Below are 23,057 nucleotides of genomic sequence, written 5' to 3'. Positions count from 1 at the left end.
GAGAGACGAAGGGTTTGGCGGCAATGGAAATGGTTTAGTGGGTCGGGGGTGTAGTCCTGTTTACTGCTTGTACGTAGTAAATGGTCCCCAACCCCACACTCCCGGACCTCGGTCCGGAGTCTGTTGAGCAGATTATCCCCCCATTGCTTAGAAGGAAAAAAAAAAAAAAATGAGCGCACGACAAGCAGCCACAAGATATGATGTACAGTCATCTCTCCATTATTCGATAATGAAGGTACCATCGAGTTTGTGAGATATCGTATTACAGAAAACTAAAACAGTGCAAATATGCGATTCAAGAGATCATCGAGGTAGCCATGAACACCAAATTTTACTATGGTTCTCTAACTAGATACATATTGAGATACGAAGATCGAGTAAGGGAGAGTTGACTGTACCTAAGAGCACACTTCAATCTTCGAGCTGACAAATAAATTGTGAAGAACTATAAACGCGTTGAATTCTCGAAGACATTTTCATCTGTATACGAGCAACCGTTTATGCAACATAGACGGCGACATATGGCGAATCGATTTATGGCGCTGATCAAGAAGGAGTTTATGGAACTGACCTATATACTCGCTAATATGCTACATACGCTGTACATCATGCAAAAATTGAACCCACAAGGTATGTACTGACACACGAAGCACTCCTTGGCCTTTCAGTGGGTTTGGTGTAAACTTTGATGGTGAAAATCATAGTGTCCGAGCATAGAGGACATAGTGTCCGGCCATAGAGGACACATTTCAGTGCACACCATTTTTGGTACCGTAATTTCGGGTGAAATTGATCATTTTTCACGGTTTTTGTAGTCTGTTTTCTATAATGTTAACAATGACAAATAACTAAATGCAGGAAAACAAGCACGAAGGTTAGCCTCATCGACTTATGTACCGAAATTTTCTAACAAATGTCATTTTAGTGTTAACAAATTCCTCTAAAATAAAAAATCAGAGAATCTCATTTCGGGGTGAAATTGATCACTGGTCAATGCTATATTGTTAGTTTCCAAAACAACTCTATATGATAAATTTGAGCTCCCTGAATCCGAATATGCTTGTAAAATTCTTAACAATGCAATATTTAAATAAATAACGAATAGTTAAATTTCAAGAATTACGCCGAAAACGCCTAAATGTATGCAATTTCCTAAGGAATTCAATGATATCTAACAAAAATTCAATTATTTCAACCATATGAGCTAATTGGTACGAGTTTTGGTGATGAAATCTGGTTTAGGGATATATCTCAAGCATCCTCACAAACTTTCAGGTTCATACCATGTTCAAATCTTTGCTTATAAATAGAAGTTCATAGGTGTTTGTCAATACTGCACCGTGCATGATTTTGAAATTTTACGTTATTTTCAAAGTAATAAACATTCCTTAACGCAAAAAACTTCACAACACATAATTCGACAACGATTACGGCAAGGAACGTTCATTTACTGCAGCTTACATTGATATTTGTGCTCCATTACGAATAAATAAAATCGTGTGATACGATGATCAATTTCACCCTTCTGATCAATTACACCCGATTTTACGGTACATAATGTAATTCATCATAAAAATGAATTGTAAAGGTTTATTTTTGTTCTCATGTGAGTTTTTACTTAAAATAATGTGATTTTTTTATACTGTACAGAAATTAACGGTAAAACTAATGTAGATTTTGAAATATTACCAAAAAACAAAAAGTGTCCGGGCACAGAGGACTTCCCCCTACATATCCTTTGCTAAACTTTCGCTTAAAATATCATCAACCATCACGCCAGGAATCCCCTCCCCTTGGTTATGCGACCTTGCCGCGATGGGAGGGCATAATCCATTAGCCCATATGATGGAAACCAAAGGCGTAACCTGTAGTGGTGGTATCACATTTTGGCATTTTTTGCTTAAAGCCGCGTCATAATTCATATGGCATAGACGCAATAATATCTCGGATGTGATCCAACGGACATTCTGCGTCATTGATAGAATTGATGCCCATTTCAAATAATTAATCTATTCGAAGTGGACATTAATACTATTGGTGACGTTCAGTTTGCCTTTTGCTAACCAGAATGATCCGTAGCCACTCTTACTATTAGCTAGTTCGATACATCGTTATCATATAGGGCAAATGTACCATTAGTGGTGCACCTAAGCGAAAACTGCTAAAACATGGTGATAAAATCATGAATTATATGATTTTAGCGTATCAATCGCTAGATCTCAAATCCTTCTATCATTCAAATGTATAAAAATCACGATTCATTTGAAATTTCCCTGCAAAAAGCCTTGCACCAACAATAGGAACACTGTTCCTTTAGTGGAGGTATGTTTTAAGAATGGTTCCTTTAGTGGCGCAAACCATTGATTTCTTATGGGACCCTCCACTATGGGTACTGATGCACCACTATAGGTACAAAGGAGCAAAAAATTTAAGCAAAATAATTGTTTAAAATAGGTTTATGGTTAAATTTTATGAATATTTTTCGATAACTTGTATCATTTTCACATCGTACATCATAGAAAAATATCACATAGCCATAAAAAAGTGCGAAACATGTCAAAACACACTACCTCCACTATTGGAGCTACCTCCACTAAGGGAGCGTTTGCCCTACGACGTAGGGAATACATAGGAACTCTTAGGAAAATGACTAGTAGATTCACTGAGTAGAAATAAGTGGCGACAATCTTATTTTAATATGGTTTTTACATTGCCATAATAAGAAATACCTCTTTTGTAACAACGGTATAAATAATCTGATTCCAGCTTTATTTTCGCAAAATTTACAAGTAGAAAGTAGGCGTTGTGAAGCATTGCATTTGCCACCGAAAAGTGAATCTTGTAGGAGACTGTAATAGAAGCCTAAGGTAACTTTACTCTTAAATATTCACTATTCACTGAGATCGATCATTAGGGTACACTTGCTAGTTTCGAGAAATTGTTTAACAGACAAAAAAGTGACTTTTTCTTTAAGGATATATGAACGTAAAGACCTGTAATTAACTAGAACTACTACTAAACAGGCTAATTTTGTTAAGACTTGACGACAATTGACATATAAGACTCTAATCTTTCGTAAAAGACAGAAGTAATCAGAATAGCACTTGATTGACAAATTATTCAAAACCATTTCGACTAGACAGTATTAGTAATGATACTACTACACTACTATTTCAAACAAATTCTGATGGAGCTGCTGATTTTCACAATGCTTCTTTTCCTCAGAAGCAATGGAATATGGGTACTTTTCAAAAACTACCACGTCACAAAACTAATAAAAAAACAGTGTTCATGTGGGCGCCATTGCCTAGTCCGTCTGAGTATTGGTCCTGGTAGAGGGGAAACTTGGCAAAAGCCAGACCGAGGGTTCAGCCTTGACAAGTTAAGCTGTCATGCAGCTCCAACTGAATACCATACAAAAAAAAAAAAAATATATGGGTTCGGTTGGGAGTTTAGGGATTCTACCGTTAGTAAATCTAAATCTTCTACGGTGTTAGGGCACTGATGACACATGGAACTTTCTGCACGGTTTTGTCAATGTAGAAGGGAAGCATGTGGAATCTTCCCATTCACCAGCAAATAGTACGTGGATTGTTCCGTCGATGTGAGTCCTTTTGTCCGTATATTTCTCCAGATTCTCGTCCAGTTTGCTCTTGCGTTTCCTTCAACAATTTTGGCTGTTTTAATTTTTCACGGAAGTAGTTGTGCAGAGCAGCTGTCGAAGGGTTTTCCTTAATTTGCGCGGGAATGTAGGGAAGTATCTTTGCAATGCTTTTCAAACAAGGATAGAGTGCGGGGATCGCAGAAACGTTGGGATGATTCTGAAGGTGGTGGTTAAAGCATCTAGCAAAAGGTGTATGTCGCTGTTCTTTGCAGGGATGGGAAAACTACTGTAGCAAACATTTACCGCCTCTACATTTACATGTTTCTAGACGACCATCAAAATCCAAAGCAAACCATGACCGTTCAAAACAAGAAAATGTCACGGCTTTTCAAAACTGTAATCTTCTTCTTCCCAACGTTTTTTCAAACCCGAATGCGAAATGACTCGAGCACAGTGGTGACACGATTTTTCCGGTTTTCGGGGTTTTGACTTTTCGCTCGGTAAAGGCGCCATAAAATTGAACTTGTTTATATGTATCGCAACAGAATGATTGTGCTCTTGCTGTTAGTACTAATAGATTTCAATTAATTGATAACACAATCGAAATATTAGCGATTGAATTATTAAACATTTTTTGCAATCATTCACCTCGGGATGGCTGCCCAAAAAAGATCATAGTGGAGAGACAAAAACATTCAAGCAGTGTGTGAACCTTTGGCAGCGCAATGCCTGATACTATTGATGCTGCTGCTGCTTTGTGTTTTGGTTGACTGGCAGAATCGATGAACTGTGGTAAATTGTGAGCCTGGTTCTTTGAGAAACCTCGTGATCAGCAAAGCCTTGCATTTATGCCATTAGGGTTACCAGACGTACTCTTTTTAGAGTACATGTACTCTTTTTTGCCCTAAAAATTTCTGTACTATTCTTTTTTGCTAAAACGGGTCAATGTACTCTTTTCCAGATATTGATTGACAATTGCCGAGCAAATTGTTAACCCTGGCCACGATCACAGGGTTTGACGGTGCCAAAGTAGAAGGTGCACCATAATAATACCCGTCTGTGAAACATATCACCTTCCCAATACTTTGGCACACCTCTAACGGTTCATGATTTATCATGAAACGGCTGCATTCAGGCGGAGGATCTGTTAATATGTTTCGGCATATTATCAGGTCCTCTTCGAACGGAGGGACCGCCAGGGCTCATTAGTTACTTATAAAACAGTGCTGGTTGTAGATGGTTCAGTTCGTTTACACGAGCTGTAGCATCCTTTGTACTAATCAGTAATGATTGTTAAGTTTCGAAGCTAACGTGTGATCAATCGTTTTATAATGCAACATAACAATGGGTGTTTGGTGGAACTGCGCGTAACACTCGTTGTTATTAAATTTAGTGATTGTGAGGGTGCTAATAGTGATTTTATAATAAAATCTATGGTGATGAAAATTTGAAAACGAAATTGGAAGTGATTCTGATAGTTTTGTTTAAAATATAATAATGATGAAGTATAATGATGTGAACTCTACTAATTTAATAAAGGCCATAATACATTTTGCAATCATTTCTCTGAATATAAACATTATTGCCTAGTTCTTCAAACATGCATGATAAAAGTGTTAATAATGACAGCGAGTGCAGAAGAATGGATCGAAGTGATTTTGGTTTACTGTAACTTTCTTGATAGTGCTAAATTGTAGTTTAAATAGTAATGACTCTACAGCAACAAAAACAATGAAACATTTAAATTGAATATCTTTTAATTACTTAGTAATGCCAACAGATGGTAAATGGTAATAACAATGAATTTATATGAAAATGGTGTGATGTGAAAAGTGTGATATAATGGAAAGTATATCTGAAGTGTATTACGAAAGTTGATGAGTGATAATCGGTGATATACGTGATAGTGTCGAAAATAAAAGTGACGGTAGTGAATGACGAAATGAAATGGGGAATGAGGACCTTTTAATAAAACTATTTCGTTCTTCACTTTAACCACTGTAGTAGCATTTCAGGCCTTCTCATAGTTTGATAGTAGTCTGAACTACTAGACTGCAAAACTACGGTAAGGGCTGATTGCTGCTAGGGTACACAGTGACCATTTGAGCAACATTGCTTAGGAACGTCTGTGTGATGAACGCAATAGAGGCTTATAAAAGCAAATGCTGGGAAGGAGCTTAGGGCAGATTAAGAGTGCCAGTACTACCCCTATCGCTACCGACAAAAAAAAAATCAACCATCACGCCAGGAATCCACCAGCAGAAATCCTAGGCAGTTGCCAAGGGTTTCAAAATATCCATTTAGATCTCCAAAGAAATCCTGCAACAATCTCGCCAGAAATTTACCAATTATTTTCAACCCACCGTCGGTCGCCCTAGTGTACTGAGTACACGCACTTTCCGAAAAGCCGAAAAACACGTAGAAAATCTCTTCAAATTTATCCGGGTGTTGGTCCTATTCCAAGATCTACTCTTCTTCTTGCTTGTACAGAAGAAATTTTTCGAAAAAATCAACGAAAAGTATTCGAAAACATCGTGTTTTTAACCTAAGTTCTTACGCGTGTACTCAGTACACCAGTGCGACCGCTCGTGTAATTTTTTTTTACCGGGCCCGTCACACGAGCGGTCGCATCGTGTACTGAGTACACGCGGAGCATTTTTATTATAAATCTGAAGCTAGACAAGATAGAATATTTATGTCTTCGGCAAATTTCTTCAGTTCAACGGTACCAATTGGTCAGTGGACAAATGAAACTTTGAAAACATCCTCAACTTCCAGTGGCCATCAGATTGTTCCCCGGGGGAACCGATGACGTGGACATTTCGCAATGCCACATCTCGAACACAAATATCTCAGGATCTAGATATTTTAGCAAGATGGTTTCTTCGGCAAAGTTGTTCAGTAGATCAAGGACCAACATGTGATAGGCTGCTTGTTTCGGAATTCTGCCACCAGTTGGCGCTAGTGAGCATGTATTTTTTCAAACACAGATATCTCAGGATCCTGACTACCTAGAAAGATGCGGTTTTCGACAAAGTTGTTAAGTAGGTCATGCACTAACATATATAGGCCATCTAACTTGAAATTCTGCTATCAGATGGCGCTAGTGAGTATACAATATTTCTATCACGAATATCTCAGGATCCCTATTTTTTAGAAAGATGGTGTTTGCGGCAAAGTTGTTCAATAATTCAAGGACTAATATGTGGTGATCAATTTAATTCGGAATTCTTTCACCAGATGGCGCTAGTGAGCATGACATTTTTCGAACACAGATATCTCAGGATCCCGATTACCTAGAAAAATGACGTCATCAACAAAAGTGTTGAGTAGGTGATAGGTCATGTGATTTTGATCACGGCAATCTCAGGATAGCGATAATATAGCATGATGGTGTCTTCAGCCGTTGTGCCGTTTGATTAGAAATTCTTCCATAACACGGTTTATGCATTTTTTCGAAAGCATATATTTCAGGATTAGGAAAATAAAATTAGATTAGAAAGATGGTATCTTTTATGAAATTGTTATGTATATCACGGGCCAACATGTGAGGGGTAAAATATATTTAAAATCCTTCCACATTCAATTTAAAATGCAGTGGGATGCTAGATTTCAAATATATACATCAGGCTACACTAGAGGTCCCGATTCAAATTTCTCTAATACAGAATCTCGAGTTCCCGATTATTTTAAAACTTGACGTCTTCGTCAAAGTTATTCAGTCAGCAAAGTGTTGACATGTTATGGGCAATTTTATTTGGAATTATGTAATTCGGAGCCAGTGAGCATTTTATTTTCTGAACATCTTATGATGCTGACATTTGGGTTATCAGTGCACATTTTGTCAGATGATAAAATATTTCGCTACCAGTGGATTAATAGTCAAGCACAACATAAAATGAGAGATATAAGGTTCTTTGTCGTTCAAATTCTAGATAGAAATTGAACATTTTTTATATATAGCCCATTAAACGAACTTCTGATGAATACATTGATTATGTTTGCGTGAAAAGACTTCCTAAAACGCACAGAAGTTCTCACATAAAACGCACTATATCTACGCGGTTTACAGGTAGAATCATCTCGGAAATTCTCATGATACGGTGAACCGGGTAAATGGAGATCCGTATATACCTACATTATGTCTCCGACCTCAGCGAAACATTTCACCAAGAACCCAAGAGCTGAGAATTCAGTAATTTTCAAAATCGAATCTTGGAACATATTCTACCGAAATATCGGCAAACCGAATTTTTCACAATACAAGTACTGTTCGATTTTGGTAACATTTGTTATCGACCCCAATGCAAAGGGTTTCCTAAATATGTTATGGTATAGCATAAATTATGGACAATGTAAATAATAAAATCTATGTTGTAGTGTGATTTTCTATTTCCAAAGAACATCTGTTCCAAGACTCGATATTTACATGAGTCGATGATCCCTTAAATATCGATTGGAAGTTTGACTGTAGTTAAGATTCAGAAGTATTTACTTATGGAACTTTCATGCTGAATAGCGCCGTTTGGTGGGATAATTTTGAAACAAACAGATTATTACAACAAACTTTAGTCTTGAATAGAAAAAACAACTTTGTTGACGACGTCATTTTCATGATTATGCAATCACGATCCTAGACATTTGGGTTGTAAATATAGCATACTCTTGCTTTAGCTTTGATCACCGTTTACTTAATGGTTTTCAGTTTATTGGTGCTTCTCGGTGATGGTTTATAACTTACGTTGATGAATTTTAACGTTTTAACCTACTTTTATTTTTTCGGTCATCTTCAGAAAAGTTCCGCCGGCCGTTCGTCCGTTGAGGCGGCACACTTAATTCTGCTCTTTATGCTCATCTGAAGAAGTATGTTAAATGGTATTTTTTTCCAACTTTTCCAACTTCAGAGTTGGAACTTTTTAAATAAGAAACCAATAGAAAATGAACATCGACGACCATTGTTAGGGACAATTCCCTGGCAACAAATTTCACGGTCCATTAGTCTAGGAAAGCAGAGAATCCAAAGATTTGGAACCGTTTATATTTTGAACGGAAATCTCATAAAAATTCAAAATTTTGAATATTACAAATTTCCAACGAAGTACATGTGGCGTTTTTACGAAAACGTTCAGCGTTTGAGCTTGAACTTCTTCTGCGTTTGAGTTTGAACTTCTTAGTTGAATGGTTAAAAAATTCAGGCAGCTATAAATTTCCTATACATTTTGTATGGGGCAGACTTAACTTCAAAACTAGCATATCAAGAATCAGTATAGAGAAAAGCCTAAAATATTAAACAATATTTTTATTCTTCTTCTTCTTCTTGGCATTACGTCCTCACTGGGACAGAGACTGCTTCTCAGATTAGTGTTCTTATGAGCACTTCCACAGTTATTAACTGTGAGCTTTCTTCGCCTAAGTTGCCATTTTAGCATTCGTATATCGTGTGGCAGGTACGACTATACTCTATGTCCAGGGAAGTCAAGGAAATATCCATTACGAAAAGATCCTCAACCGACCGGGAATCGAACACAGACACCTTCAGCATGGCTTTGCTTTGTAGCCGCGGACTCTAACTCAGTCTTCAAAAAATCTCACTCCAAGAGCTGCTGTGATTTATAACTCACAGATCAAGATCGATTGCGTGCGCTTGTTATATTCCAATCCAGGCATGCATTGAATCATGCGTCTTGTATGAGAGGATTGAATCCCAGGATTCAATCTTTGAGTAATAGGGATTATTTAAATAAATCGAGTTACCCTTGATAATTCTTCAAACATTGGTGAAAATTTGTCTTTGACAGAATACACGGGGTGCTTTTGAGCTGTTTGTATTTGTCCTCAAAGGATCACTACCGTATAGTTTCGGTGCTCACAAGTTTTACATTACTGCCGGGGCTGTCTTAAGGGAATTGGTTTGTGTTCGGTGAAGTGTTTTATGTCTTTCGTGATCATAGTTGCTAGCTCCCATCTATTTTTACAGGAAATTCTGTTTCATCAATCCACATGAATTTCGCTATTTCAATGCATATGAAGCAAGAGATTCGTATTTGCGGTTGCAATCACACGAGCCACACCCGTTATTAGAGAATGCAGCAGCAGATAAATGAACAAGAATTATACCTCCACCAGTTTACAGAATTTAATGAAGTGCGTGATAAATGTGATTATAATAAATAAACGAAAAATATGTGTAAAAATAATATTGATTTTATCAACTTCTTCCCTTAGCTAACTAAACTTTCGAATAAGGGTTATTTCAGAAACTGGAAATAGCAGGCTCGTAGAGTGAAGTGAAGCATGTTTCTCTTCAAGATTTCTAGCTCATACTGAATGAATGTTACATATGTGATGGTGGTTCGGATGCTATTAAGAATGGGACTTATATTCCAAATATTATAGAAATCTAAAGAGATTCGAGAAAGTTATAAAGTTTTGTTGTTTTTAGACGATAAAATTGTAATTTTTGGTCGAACTCACATGAAAAAAAAAATGGAAATAGAGTACCGTGATGCTACCATATTTCGCGCATGCTCCTAATTTCGCTCACTGAGATTTTACCCATATTTGTTGAAATTTATTGGGCTATATAATTGCATGTTATGTAACCATGGCTGAAGTAGGATTATTCAAAACACTAGCTAACCAAAATTTCTTACGCAGAACAAGTTCAAAATGTCAGTGAGCGAAATTAGGAGCGCGCGCGAAATATGGGTACTTTACAGTATTCATATTTTTTATATATGTGGGCTAAGCTAGGCCTATACTGAAGATGTTTTGAGAAATACTTGTTTGAAAATCTATTTGAGGCAAAAGTTCGAATCATTCATATGTTTCATCACGGTAAAAATGCCTATTTTGGACATCCACTTCCTACGATTTTTATTGAATGTTCTTTAATTCCTGTGACGTTTATCATTGTTACAACACCCACCTCTTCATCATCTTCATCGTTATGAATAAGCCCTAAGCTTAGGATCCAACTTGTGACGTAGTTAGAGGGGCGAAGCTCGCCGAAACTGAATAAAATGCAATAAGTTCCGAGCAAATGCGCTTCATTTCACATATTTGGATGGGCTGCATCGATTGTGTTTACAATTGTGCGTTGTTGGAAGGTTTTGTCCCCATCTACGTCATAAGTTGGCGCGTATGGCCCCAAGTTAGTTTTAGAAAATCTAGGCAATTTAATCCAACTTCACTTCATTTCACTGGTAAAATTCTCAACAATCACTTATTAATAAGCAGGTTATTGCCTTTGGGCAGTTCGTTATAAAATTCATTGGTTACCACATTTGATCTTCTCCAACAGCGGTAGTCCATCAGGAGGACGACAAGATGGAATCATAGGCTAATCCATCCTTGATCAGATTTTATCTGTTCCAATCTCGTACCTGTGGAGAATAATTTATCATTATTGAAAGGAAACCCTATAATCACCAGTAGACGACCAAACATGCACTGCTTTACAAAACTGTTTTCACGTTCTCAAATTCTCAATTAAGCTGAAACAGAATGACAATTCATTCATAAGGATTTCATCCTGGAATTGAATCCCAGAACAAATCCCGCACACTGAGATTGGTAAATCAGGATTCAAAACGATCCTGAAAATTGAGATGAATTCAAAGCATGCTTGTTCAAATCTCAGAGTAGAAAGATGATCTTAGAAGACTGGCTCTAACCACTCGGCTAAGGAAGGTATACTTTGTGCATTTAAAAATTTTGTCAGGATACCTATCCTAGTCGAAAAAGATTAAAGGAGCATGCAACTTCGGTAATAACCGATACTTAAACACCGTGTGGACGTTTTGCATCGCGAAAATTTTTACAAAGTTTGCAGATGATGTGTCTTTTTTATTCCCAGTAACCTGCACGTAATCTAACGCACAACAACATTTTGAATGCAACATTGGCTCTATTCAACAATGTTCAAGGGCTGTCAGGCATAAACTCAGTAGGGAGCCGGACACAATTCTTGGCACTTTTGATTCACTTCGGCAGTGGGGTTTTTTGAAAGCTACAAAGCTCATATTCGGCCACAATATGCGTCATAGTAAAGTGCTCCTTATAGTCAAGTTTCAGACAATTCGGCCGAGAAAAACCCCCCATGCCAAAGTGAATCATACAAGTGCCCAAGTGATTCTGCACCCTATTACAAATCTAACACCACAATACTGATGCACTTATGTTACATTCTCCATTTTTGATTGTTTTATTGACGTTTTTATAAGTTCAGTCATATAAATGCGTATTTCCAATTTAAAAAGTATTTCAACAGTTGTCTAAACGTAATACAACCAGGTAGCTGTAGCGGTAAACGCGCAGCTATTCAGCAAGACCAAACTGAGGGTCGTGGGTTCGAATCCCACCGGTCGAGGATCTTTTCGGGTTGGAAATTTTCTCGACACTCCTGGGCATAGAGTATCATCGTACCTGCCACACGATATACGAATGCAAAAATGGTCAATCGGCATAGAAAGCTCTCAGTTAATAACTGTGGAAGTGCTCATAAGAACACTAAGCTGATGAGCAGGCTCTGTCCCAGTTGGGATGTAACACCAAAAAGAAGAAGAACCTCATCAAATAAGCAATGATACAGACCCGACAAACATTTTGGCGAAAAAAAGAGTTGAACAAATCACTCTCAAGCAGATTTTAGCTGAATAAACTGTAGCTCAGCTAGTTATGTTACTTGGGGAGCGTCATGGTTACTTGGGTTGTCCCGCTTTAGTTCTTCGTTTGTCCTGTTTTTATCCTGTTAGCTTATGGTCAGCCTAATCATATGTTTAGTCCTTGATATACTAAACAGCTTTGTCGAAGACACCATCTTGCTATCAGTTGACAGTTGCCTTTCGTGCGCGAACGACGTCTTTTTCATAGCACAAGCCTCTCGCGACTACTGAGTGAAACACAAGATGTCTTCGTACAGGAAGAACACTCTTTTCAGCGTCTTGCCAAAACGCCCCCCAACGGATCAGGTGGAGGAGTTCCTCCGGGATTTCGTTAAGCTCGATATGGCCGATGTACGGAACCTCCAGCTGCACACGAAATTGTGTATACATTGAAATGCACAACGCTGGTTTACCCCCTCGCCTAGCAAAGCAGCACCATCTACGATATTGGCTCGAGCATAACGGAGCTGTCTACCACATCCCAATTTACGTGGATGGCCCTACTACCACCATCAGGATACACGACTTATCCCCGCAGATGGCCAATACTACTATCACCGAATATCTGAAGGAGTACGGCACAGTTGTCTCCATCACCAACGAAGTGTGGAAGAACTATTTTGCCGGAGTACCGAACGGGGTAAGAGTGGTACGCATGAAGATGAAGAAGCCGGTGCCGTCGCATATTACAATCGACAACCAACCGTCCCTCGTTACGTACCCAAAAAACGAGAAACAAAAAACAGCATCTGTACACGAGAAAAAAGATGAACAACAGCAAACGTCCAGCTCAGCTGTTATCAACCACGCGAAGCCCGATAACCCAACAACAACAATAGCACATGACATGAACGATGATGACGAAGACGACGACGACGACGATAGTTCGATCGATGATAGTACGACCAACGATGACCATCAAACTACCACGAAGCGGCGACTGTCAACTCGAACATCTAGCGACGAAAATGATCAAACACACCGTGAGCGTAAGGGTCCGGTGATAGCAAAAGATGAAGAAGGAAAAGATCCATGCGTACCAGCGGAATCGGGATGGAGAGTTACCCGATCTAGAAAGTGTAAGAGAATGGAAACTTCTGTTGAAATAGGTAGAATAATGAATTAACAAATTGTATTTTTTATCGTTAGTTCTGTTGAATTTCAAAACGACACGAATGCACCTTAAAGGTGTAAAGTGTCGAAAATAAAGAAAAGAAAAAAAAAAAAAAAAAGAAAAAAAAAAAAAAAAAAAAACCATCTTGCTATAATATCGCTATCCTAAGATAGCCGCGATCAATATACAGCATGCTCACTAGCGCCATCTGGTAGTAGAATTTCTATTTGGGTGGCCTATCACAAGTTAGAGCTTGACCTACTGAACACTTTTGTCGAAGACGTCAACTTTCTAGGTAATCGGGATCCTGTGATATCTGTGTTCGAAAAATGTCATGCTCACTAGCGCCATCTGGTGAAAGAATTCCGAATTGAATAGATCATCACATATTAGTCCTTGAACTACTTAACAACTTTGCCGAAAACATCATCTTTCTAACAAATAGGGATCCTGAGATATTCGTGATTGAAATATTGTATACTCACCAGCGCCATCTGATAGCAGAATTTCAAGTTAGATGGCCTATAATATGTTAGTGCACGACCTACTAAACAACTTTGTCGAAGACCGCATCTTTCTAGGTAGTCAGGATCCTGAGATATCTGTGTTTGGAAAATTACATGCTCACTAGTGCCAACTGGTGGCAGAATTCCGAAACAAGCGGCCTATCACATGTTGGTCCTTGATCTACTGATCAACTTTGCCGAAGACACCTTCTTGCTAAAATATCTAGATCCTGAGATATTTGTGTTCGAGATGTGGCATTGCGAAATGTCCACGTCATCGGTTCCCCCGGGGAACAATCTGATGGCCACTGGAAGTTGAGGATGTTTTCAAAGTTTCATTTGTCCACTGACCAATTGGTACCGTTGAACTGAAGAAATTTGCCGAAGACATAAATATTCTATCTTGTCTAGCTTCAGATTTATAATCAAAATGCTCCGCGTGTACTCAGTACACGATGCGACCGATGGTGTAACTTTTTTTTAAGCGACTGACGGAAGGTTAAAGAAATCTGTTTATAAGTCATAAAACCTAAAAAAAAAACAATCTATTAAAAATCCACTCAAACATTTGCTGATATTTATCATCATTTTACAAACAATCTGTTATGAATTAATTTCACGATGAAGCTTCCGTTATGTTTCCATTAGGATTTCGTGAGAATTCGCTAAGGATCTCGACAAAAAACCATGAAGGTTCCTATTAATAATCAAAGTTTTTGGCAGAGATCTTATGATACTGAGAAGCATTCGTTAAAAATCTCTCCATAAGCTCATAATTGTGTGAGTTGTTATGTGGAGTAGGGGAAGTGGTGGTAAAATGGACAGGGGTGGTAAAATGAACACCGTGCCTTTTACCGATAAAAAAGAAATGTCGATGAATTTTTATCACGCACGGACGATTTAGAGCATAAATCTGAGCGTTCGGGTTGATACGTAGGACAATTAAAGTGAAAATATCAACGGAAACTAAGATTTCAGAAAACCACGTTTGAAAATTAGAACTGACGACTTTTAGCTCGGAAGACTTGAGGTTTTTCAGTGAGGTGAATATCGTTATGATACGATGTCAAATCTGATACCTTCAGAATTCTTTTTGAATCGGTTACAATCATTTATGGATGTATTTTCAGTGGAGCAATGAAAATTTTCAGAAATATATGTTTTGCTCACGCTTTTTGCGTGGTGTTCATTTTACCACCAACCGCTGTTCATTTTACCCACATAGTGCAGGTAAAATGAACATTTGCATTGCTTTTTGATAGCGATGAAAATATGTGAAAATTTAGCTATTTTAGTCTGAATCCATGTCGCCGCTATAGATTACATCCCTATTTTTGATGTTGTGCGATAGAACTACACAAATTCCTCGTTTTTATATCAGAAACAAGATGATTTCCTTAAGGTGTTCATTTTACCACCCCTTCCCCTACAATATGTGAGGCAGTCGTGCCACCCCCGGTAAAATTAAATAGTTTCGGCCATGGATTCTAATGGACTGAAATGTGCTTTTTGAGAGCATCTTCAATTCGATATTTTTGTCAGTTCCAAAAAGACGTCATTTTAATGAGGGAATGCTTCCTTGCGATGCTGCAAACGCTGCAAAATGAATCTTGTGATACGATTTGTAACTATGCTGAAGATGCCCCATTTTTAATAGGCTGCTTTTTCCGTTTTTTTTTTCTATTTCCAGTTCTAATTTATCCCGGTTGTGGGTTTTGCGAGTATGTCAGCAAAGCGAAAAGCATCTTGAGAAAATCCTGAACGTCGACGAATTTGTCAAGCGTATATTTATGGTTATTCATTCGAACGATCCGGTGGCCCGGGCTCTCACATTGAGAACATTGGGTGCCGTGGCATGTGTCATTCCCGAGAAACAACAGGTTCATCACGCTATCCGGAACGCTTTGGACAGTCACGACACCGTGGAAGTTGAGGCAGCCATCTACGCCAGTGTACAGTTTGCCGCGCAATCAAAGTAATGCAATGTGACGATCAAGCTTTCAAATAATTATGATGCCAGCCTATTCTATTTTTAGGTCATTTGCCGTTGGAATGTGCTCGAAAGTAGCATCTATGATTGAATCTCTGCAAACTCCCGTTAGTATGAAAATATTGCTTATTCCGGTGCTGCGTCATATGTACCATGATGCAAATACTGCAGCTCTGGTGCGGACGCTGTGTCATAATCTGCTTCCAAAGTATCCTTCAGAGCAGTTTGTTATTGCAATTATACAATCGCTGTCGCATCTCTCATACGTCACATCAGTTGACATTCCCGATCAAGTGGATTTGCTGTTGGTGTATTTGAAGGATCCTCGTAAGAAGGTACAGCTAGCTGTTCTACAATCGTTAAACAAGCTAGCCGGAAAAGGAGCATATCTTTGGCCTAAAAGTGCCATCAATAAATTGCTGACATTGACAATGCAGTGTAGTTACACCAATATGGCCCTGGATGTAGTAATAACATTAACCGGATGTCCAACAACCTGTCACACCATGCTAAACGAAGAGCGAAATCAAATATTGGAGATGTGCAAAAGTTGCTTGCTGTTGGAGCATAACGTAGGAGGAAAAGCGTTAACCATCCTGACGAAATTAGTGTCTTATTGGTAAAGCTACAAAACATTATTTTATTGTAAATTGGGCTTAATCTGTTACAATTTTAGCTGCACAGAGAACATTGCACCACCAACATGTTTCGTAGAGCATCTAAACATGAATCTTGAATACTTGATTCACTCGGCATTGCACAACAAAGCTCCATTGAAGGATTTTCGTATCTACCTAAGATGCGGCATACAGCTGTCGAGGGTAAACCAAGCTTTCGGAGAGAACTTTGCAGAAACCATTGCAGAACTACTGGTCGAGAACTCAGGTTAGTGTACTTGAGAATAATTATGTTTGATACTCTAAAATATCCATTAGCAGCTCACGCTCCATTCATCGCTCCTTGCATTAGATTAAAACTACATATTTTCCAAAAAAAGTAACCTTTTTGAGGCCTCTTTCTTCTTACTGGTACTACGTCCCAACCAAGCCTAGTGTTCTTATGAGAACTTCCACAGGTTTTAACTGAGACCTATCTTTGCCGACTGACCATCGTGTGGCAGGTACGAAGATAGGTGTAGTCGGGGCACTTTCGCCAATCGGGTGGAATGAGCTCTCGAAAACCGCATAAATTCTTGGATTTCATTAGAAATACAGTTAACTCTCCCTTACTCGATATTCCGTATCTCGATATCGAGTTAGAGAACCATAGTAAAAGTTGGTTTTCATGGCTAACTCGATGGTCCCTTGGAACGCAGTTGCACTGCTTTTGTGTTCTGTAACTCGATACCCCCCTAACTCGATGGTCCCTTCAATATCGAGTAAGGGAGAGATGACTGTGGCATGCAACAACCCTATACTGCCCATATTTGTATATGACAAAAATGCATTTTTTTCATGGATTTGCATTTTTTACCTAATAATACACTCGTTGGACATGCGAACAGTACTTGTTTGTTCTGAAATACTATTTGAATTATAAGAGGAAAACTAAGTGACATGACCGGTTTACCTAATGTTTATTCGGATAGTTTAGCGCATGGTTTTCAGCCTTTTTGGCTCGTGGAGCACGTTTTGAAATAATATTGTTGCGCGGAGCACCTGTTATTCATCACCACTCCGTTTGAAATCTGAACTTTTTACACGCTTAAACAGTGAATGAAATTAAATTATCGCGGAAATGAGACGAAAACAGGCATTTTTCAAGCAACCCGACAATTAGTTGCCGCATTTTTCATGCAACCCGACAATTAGTTGCCGCCTTTATCTGCGAGAAACAGATTTCGTGAACTGCTATAGTTGTTGATCATTGTACTGACGAAAAGTCAATGTCGATCCGATCATATGCACTCTGATCCAACTTTATCGGCTCCAAACGATTCTATAACATTCCCCAGAAAACCATTCCCCCGAAAACCATTCCCCAGAATTCCGTTCCCCAGAATGAACCATTCCCCAGAAAATCGTTCCCCAGAATGTAACATTCCCCAGAATTCCATTCCCCAGAATGCACCATTCCCCAGAAAGCTATATGAATATCCATTTTTTTTCTTTTTTTTAATTATTGCTTTGCGTGAGTCACTTATGGGGGGCCCAGATATCCGTAGCGGTAAACGCGCAGCTATTCAGCAAGACCAAGATGAGGGTCGTGGGTTCGAATCCCACCGGTTGAGGATCTTTTCGGGTTGGAAATTTTCTCGACTTCCCAGGGCATAGAGTATCTTCGTACCTGCCCCACGATATACGCATGCAAAAATGGTCATTAGCATAGTAAGCTCTCAGTTAATAACTGTGGAAGTGCTCATAAGAACACTAAGCTGAGAAGCAGGCTCTGTCCCAGTAGGGACGTAATGCCAGAAAAGAGGAACAAGAGTCACTTATGTGACAGGCTAAGGTCTGATGTGACAAAACAAATATGTAGGTAGGAGGGTTAGGGACATAATGAACACACGGGGCGAAATGGACACCCCCTTACTCTCTGGGAATATGCATATTTCAGCAAAACTTTATAAACTGTACGAAATCTGTATTGTATATGAACGTTTTGACGGTATAAAAGTTTACGCTTTGCTTCATTTGTCCTCTGAAATTCTACTATATTTTTTTTCTCAGTTTCAAATTAGTTTATAAGCAAAGCGGAGGAAGCGGTGGATTTAATTTTAGAGCAAAGAAACATATTTCGATTCTATGTAAAATAAGCATTTACCTAATGTGTCCAATATGCCCCTAATCCCCCTATTCATGAGTATTTTGCATATTATAATAATACACCCTTCTTTTAATACATTCCCATAAAATATACAGACTATATGTTTATTTTTGCATATATAGTGATGCACCCTTCTTTCAGTATTATCTCATTAATGATATAGACAAAATATATCGATGAAGAGCCCATATAGCATAAGGTCACTTGGCATAAAATGATTTGGTATAAAGCCATTTGCTATCCCACCATACTTAAGCTCCTTCTTTTCAAAAAGGATGTTCTTCATGTCATGCCAAATGGTCATTGGTCAAATGACCATTATATCAAATGGTCCTTGATCATTTAATCAATCATGCCAAATGCCTTCTTGCCATTTGGTATCCTTACGGAAAAATTTGTCTATATCGTCAGCAGGATAAGACTGAAAGAAGGGTGTATCACTATTTTGTGCAAAATTAAACAAGTCATTTGTAATTTAGACTTGACGCAAAGAAGGGCGTATCATTTTGATGTGCAGAATAGTAAGTTTTTGTTCTGCAGAGTTTACGTCATCATTATATCGGAAACGTATAATATGATACTAGGAACATCTTTGGAAACTACTATACCGAAAGAAGGGTGTAGCTCTATTTTGTGCAGAGTAGTGATGAGTTGTATATTTTTTTTAAATAAATATTGGATATTGTGTTTCCCCATAGACTGATCTATCAGTCTTCATAAGTGCCAATAAAAGTGAAACTACTAGTTCATTTGCAAATGAAATTTGAATTATGCGTAAAGTGTTCATAATTAGCAGCACCAATGCTAATCTTCTCATGTACTTGTAAACAACTTTGTATAGCGAAGTATGCACTTCAACAGAAAAGAAACGGCTTATCTCGATGCGTGGGAAATTTTTTGCAAGAAATGCTCAAGAAAAGCATTTTTCTTTGATCGCAGTACGCAGTTGAAAAGAAATGTCAATTCAAATGGAGCTCACTGTAGGAAATTTCTTGACCATTTCTTGGGGAGAAATTTTTACTTTTCTTGGGCGGAACAGCATACTTAGCTTATGGAGTTTAATTTCCAAGTTTTTTAAATAGATTGTTTCAAAACTTTAAAGTAGGTACATAATTTTCTGGGGAATGGTCCATTCTGGGGATTGGTTTTCTGGGGAATGGTTCATTCTGGGGAGTGAAATTCTGGGGAATGGTACATTCTGGGGAATGAGATTCTGGGGAATGGAATTCTGGGGAATGGGTTTCGGGGGAATGGTTTTCTGGGGAATGTTATAGAATCGCTCCAAACTTATCGCGATAATTATCACAAGGGAAATAACAAAAATATTTGCCACCGACGGATTCGAACCCATGTCCATGAGCAAAAACGTTTTCAAAACGCGCGTGCACCATAACCACTCAACCACGCCAGCTGAACGAAGGAGGAGAGAAATTTGGTATATAAAAGCTACATACGGAAGCGAAGGACACTCAACATGACGAAACAAGAGTATAAAAGAAGGAAGGCAACTTCTCATTCCTGGTGATAATATAAATTCGCTGCTGCAGATCTCGTGAGAGCACACTCTCGCAGTGCTGGACGGGTAGGATATTATCTATCGCACGTCTCTTTCCTTCGGAAAATCTGCTTGATTGATAGGCTTATGATTATCGCCGTGACCGATAATTTCACTTCCTGTGCTTAAATCGGCTCTATGATCCATACGAAAATCGTGCACCAAGATTTGTGTTGGTTTCATTACAGTGAAGATGAATCAAAGCCAAGCCTGACATTTTCAAGAACACACATGGAGAACCAAAAATTCGTTTAAGCTGAAAACTTGATCGATTGGTCACTTGCTGTTGTTTCTAATCAATAATATTTTCAGCTCAAACGAATGTTCGGTTCTCCAGATTTGTGCTTGAGAAAATTTAGGTTTGGCTTCGATCCATCTCCTCCATACCTAATTATAGTTTTATATTAAACTTTTTATTCTAATCTAAAAAGATTGATTTTGTTTGAATGGGCAAGCTTTTTTATTTTATACTTTAACTGTGACAATTCGGCATATAAATGAAACTTTTGGTTTTTCGTTTTTTAACAATTCGTGGCTTGAAAACTTTGATTGGAAAATTTTCGAACAACTGATATAGTGCCTGTAGCGAAATATATCTTTTCAAGTTTTATGTTAATGTTTTTCAATGGATTAAGTACAAGTGCAGAGCTGACGGAAATATTCATAACTACCCGAGCAGAAGAAAATAACTTCTGAATACCAAACTAAGGTATTCCATACCAGATGATTTCCAATTCTTACAACCTGAATGAGGTATGAATCAGCCCTGCATAAGAGGTAAAATACCTCAAATAATATATTCTACGCATATTCTACGAACACCAAACTAATAATTAGATCAGGTATTGTAATACCTCAATAATACTTGATGAATTTTCATATAAAAGAGAATTTTTTCAATAATAGTTCAATACCTCCAGCAGACCTCAATAGCTGTCTAATACCTCTGTTCGCCCTTTCAGAAATAAGAGCAGCGGTTCACGTTTCACAAATGTCATTTCGGAGAAATAAAGTGTGTTTATCGTTATCGCCCGAACAAATCAAGTGCGTTTTTTCTATCTTCCAATAAATGGATCAAATCTAAGAGTGTTATCCCGTTTTTTAACTAACATTTTTGGTCCTATCGACCGGATTGGACAGTGTCCGATAAGGAAAGCCGACTTTCCTACCGTCGTTTGCCGTAATTCGCATAAATATCGTCATTTATCGATCGTCGTCTCAACACCGAGTTGAGGTTATGTTCAAAAGTTTCGAACATGTCCACCGCTGGACGTACACCGTCGCCGTCGCGAACTCCTCCATCGCCGCCGAAAAAGCAGTATACCGTCACTACTACACCGCCACCGCCGCCGCCGCGTACGTGGGAGAAAAACAAGCAAAGGAACGAGATGGACACTCCAACAGCTGGAGTAGGCCCTAGTTCTGTCTACCCCTTGCGGCATGTTAAAACTCGAGCATTGATCTTATCCAGTATGCAACGGATGTACTCTTTTGTGGAAAAGTTCAATCCAGTAACAACATCTTTATCGGAACTGGAGATAAGATTGGATACCCTCGATAGCATCTACACCAAGTTTAACACCGTTCAAGATTCTATCATCGCAGTTGCTGAAACAGAACAAATGTTGCAAGATGCTGAACAGATGTCTGAGCAATTCGAAAGTATGTTGTTCACTACTAAAGCAAGGATTCTGGATTATCTTCGCAGAGCAGAAGGAAATCAGTCGGTTCAGGGAACATCGCAGGTGGCAGTTGAACAAAGCGTGTTTAAACTTCCACCAATTCAGTTACCAACGTTCGATGGAGGTGTAATGCAATGGCTTCCGTTCAGCGATTCATTCACGGCAATGATACATGAAAATCGTGGCCTTTTAGATATTCAAAAATTCTATTATCTGAAATCGTCTCTGAGAGGACCAACGTTGGAGATAATCCATACACTTGAGACCACCTCCGGAAACTACAGTATTGCGTGGGATTTACTCAAGAATCGGTATCAAAACAAAAGAGTTTTGATGGAGAAGTACGTTAAAGGCCTATTCAACCTACCGATACTGACGAAAGAGTCAGGCAAAGACCTACGTAAGCTGCACACGGATTTGAATAAACATGTAGCTGTCAACAACCAACTTGGGATTCCCACACAAGCTTGGGACAAGATAATTGTAATTCTGGTGTCTCAAAAATTGGATCCATTAACGTATAAGGAATGGGAAAACGACAAAAGCCCGACGGATTTACCATCGCTCGACAGCTTCAATCGTTTTCTGGAGAGACGTTGTCAGACGCTGGAGGCCCGTGAAGTTAGTCGATTCAGTCAACTTAACATCAGCTCGAATATCAAACCGAGCATTCTAGGTTTCTAGGTGCAGCTTCCATTGAAAGAAGATCCGATTGTTTTGGGTGATTCGAAACACTATGCTGTTAGCATGTTTTCGAAGCTAGAATCCAGACTAAGCCGAGATCGAGTATTGCGTTCGACGTATAGGTATTGATTTCATGCGTGAGTATCAAGAGTTGGGACATATGGCAGAGATATCGGAACATCTTCTTCCTTCCGCATCTTATTTCATCTCTCACCATGCTGTGTTGAAAATGTCGAGTTCTTTTACCAAATTACGAGGTGTTTTCAACGCCTCAGCCAAAACGACTACTGGCCAATCTTTGAACGATATCCTTTTGATCGGTCCCAATGTTCAAAATGATATCCAATCAATCTTGATTAGATTCACGACATATCGATACGTTTTTGTTGCCGACATTAAAAAAATGTATCGGCAAATCCTCGTTGATGACAACTCAGCTAATTTGCAAATCGTTTTATGGCGCGAATCTCCCATGGATGAACTGAAGTGT

At 38.6% G+C, this 23,057-nt stretch overlaps 1 protein-coding gene across 3 annotated transcripts in view; it reads left to right on the top strand.

Annotated features, from left to right (window-relative positions):
- LOC5568544 (integrator complex subunit 7) overlaps positions 1-23,057 on the top strand; it is a 112,118-nt gene that overhangs the window by 23,660 nt on the left and 65,401 nt on the right. For all 3 annotated transcript variants that reach the window (XR_002501844.1, XR_002501843.1, XM_021851906.1), the window contains exons 3-5: positions 15,581-15,865; positions 15,927-16,499; positions 16,557-16,765. Coding sequence is in view for 1 of the 3 variants with exons in the window: in XM_021851906.1 (XP_021707598.1) it covers positions 15,581-15,865; positions 15,927-16,499; positions 16,557-16,765 (1,067 nt within the window). In the remaining 2 variants the exon portion in view is untranslated. The remainder of the gene's footprint in view (positions 1-15,580; positions 15,866-15,926; positions 16,500-16,556; positions 16,766-23,057) is intronic.

This window comes from Aedes aegypti, chromosome 1 (assembly GCF_002204515.2).
Source record: "Aedes aegypti strain LVP_AGWG chromosome 1, AaegL5.0 Primary Assembly, whole genome shotgun sequence".
NCBI lineage: Eukaryota > Metazoa > Arthropoda > Insecta > Diptera > Culicidae > Aedes > Aedes aegypti.
Note: the sequence above shows the minus strand (reverse complement) of the source record. Positions and strands in the feature narration are given on the sequence as shown.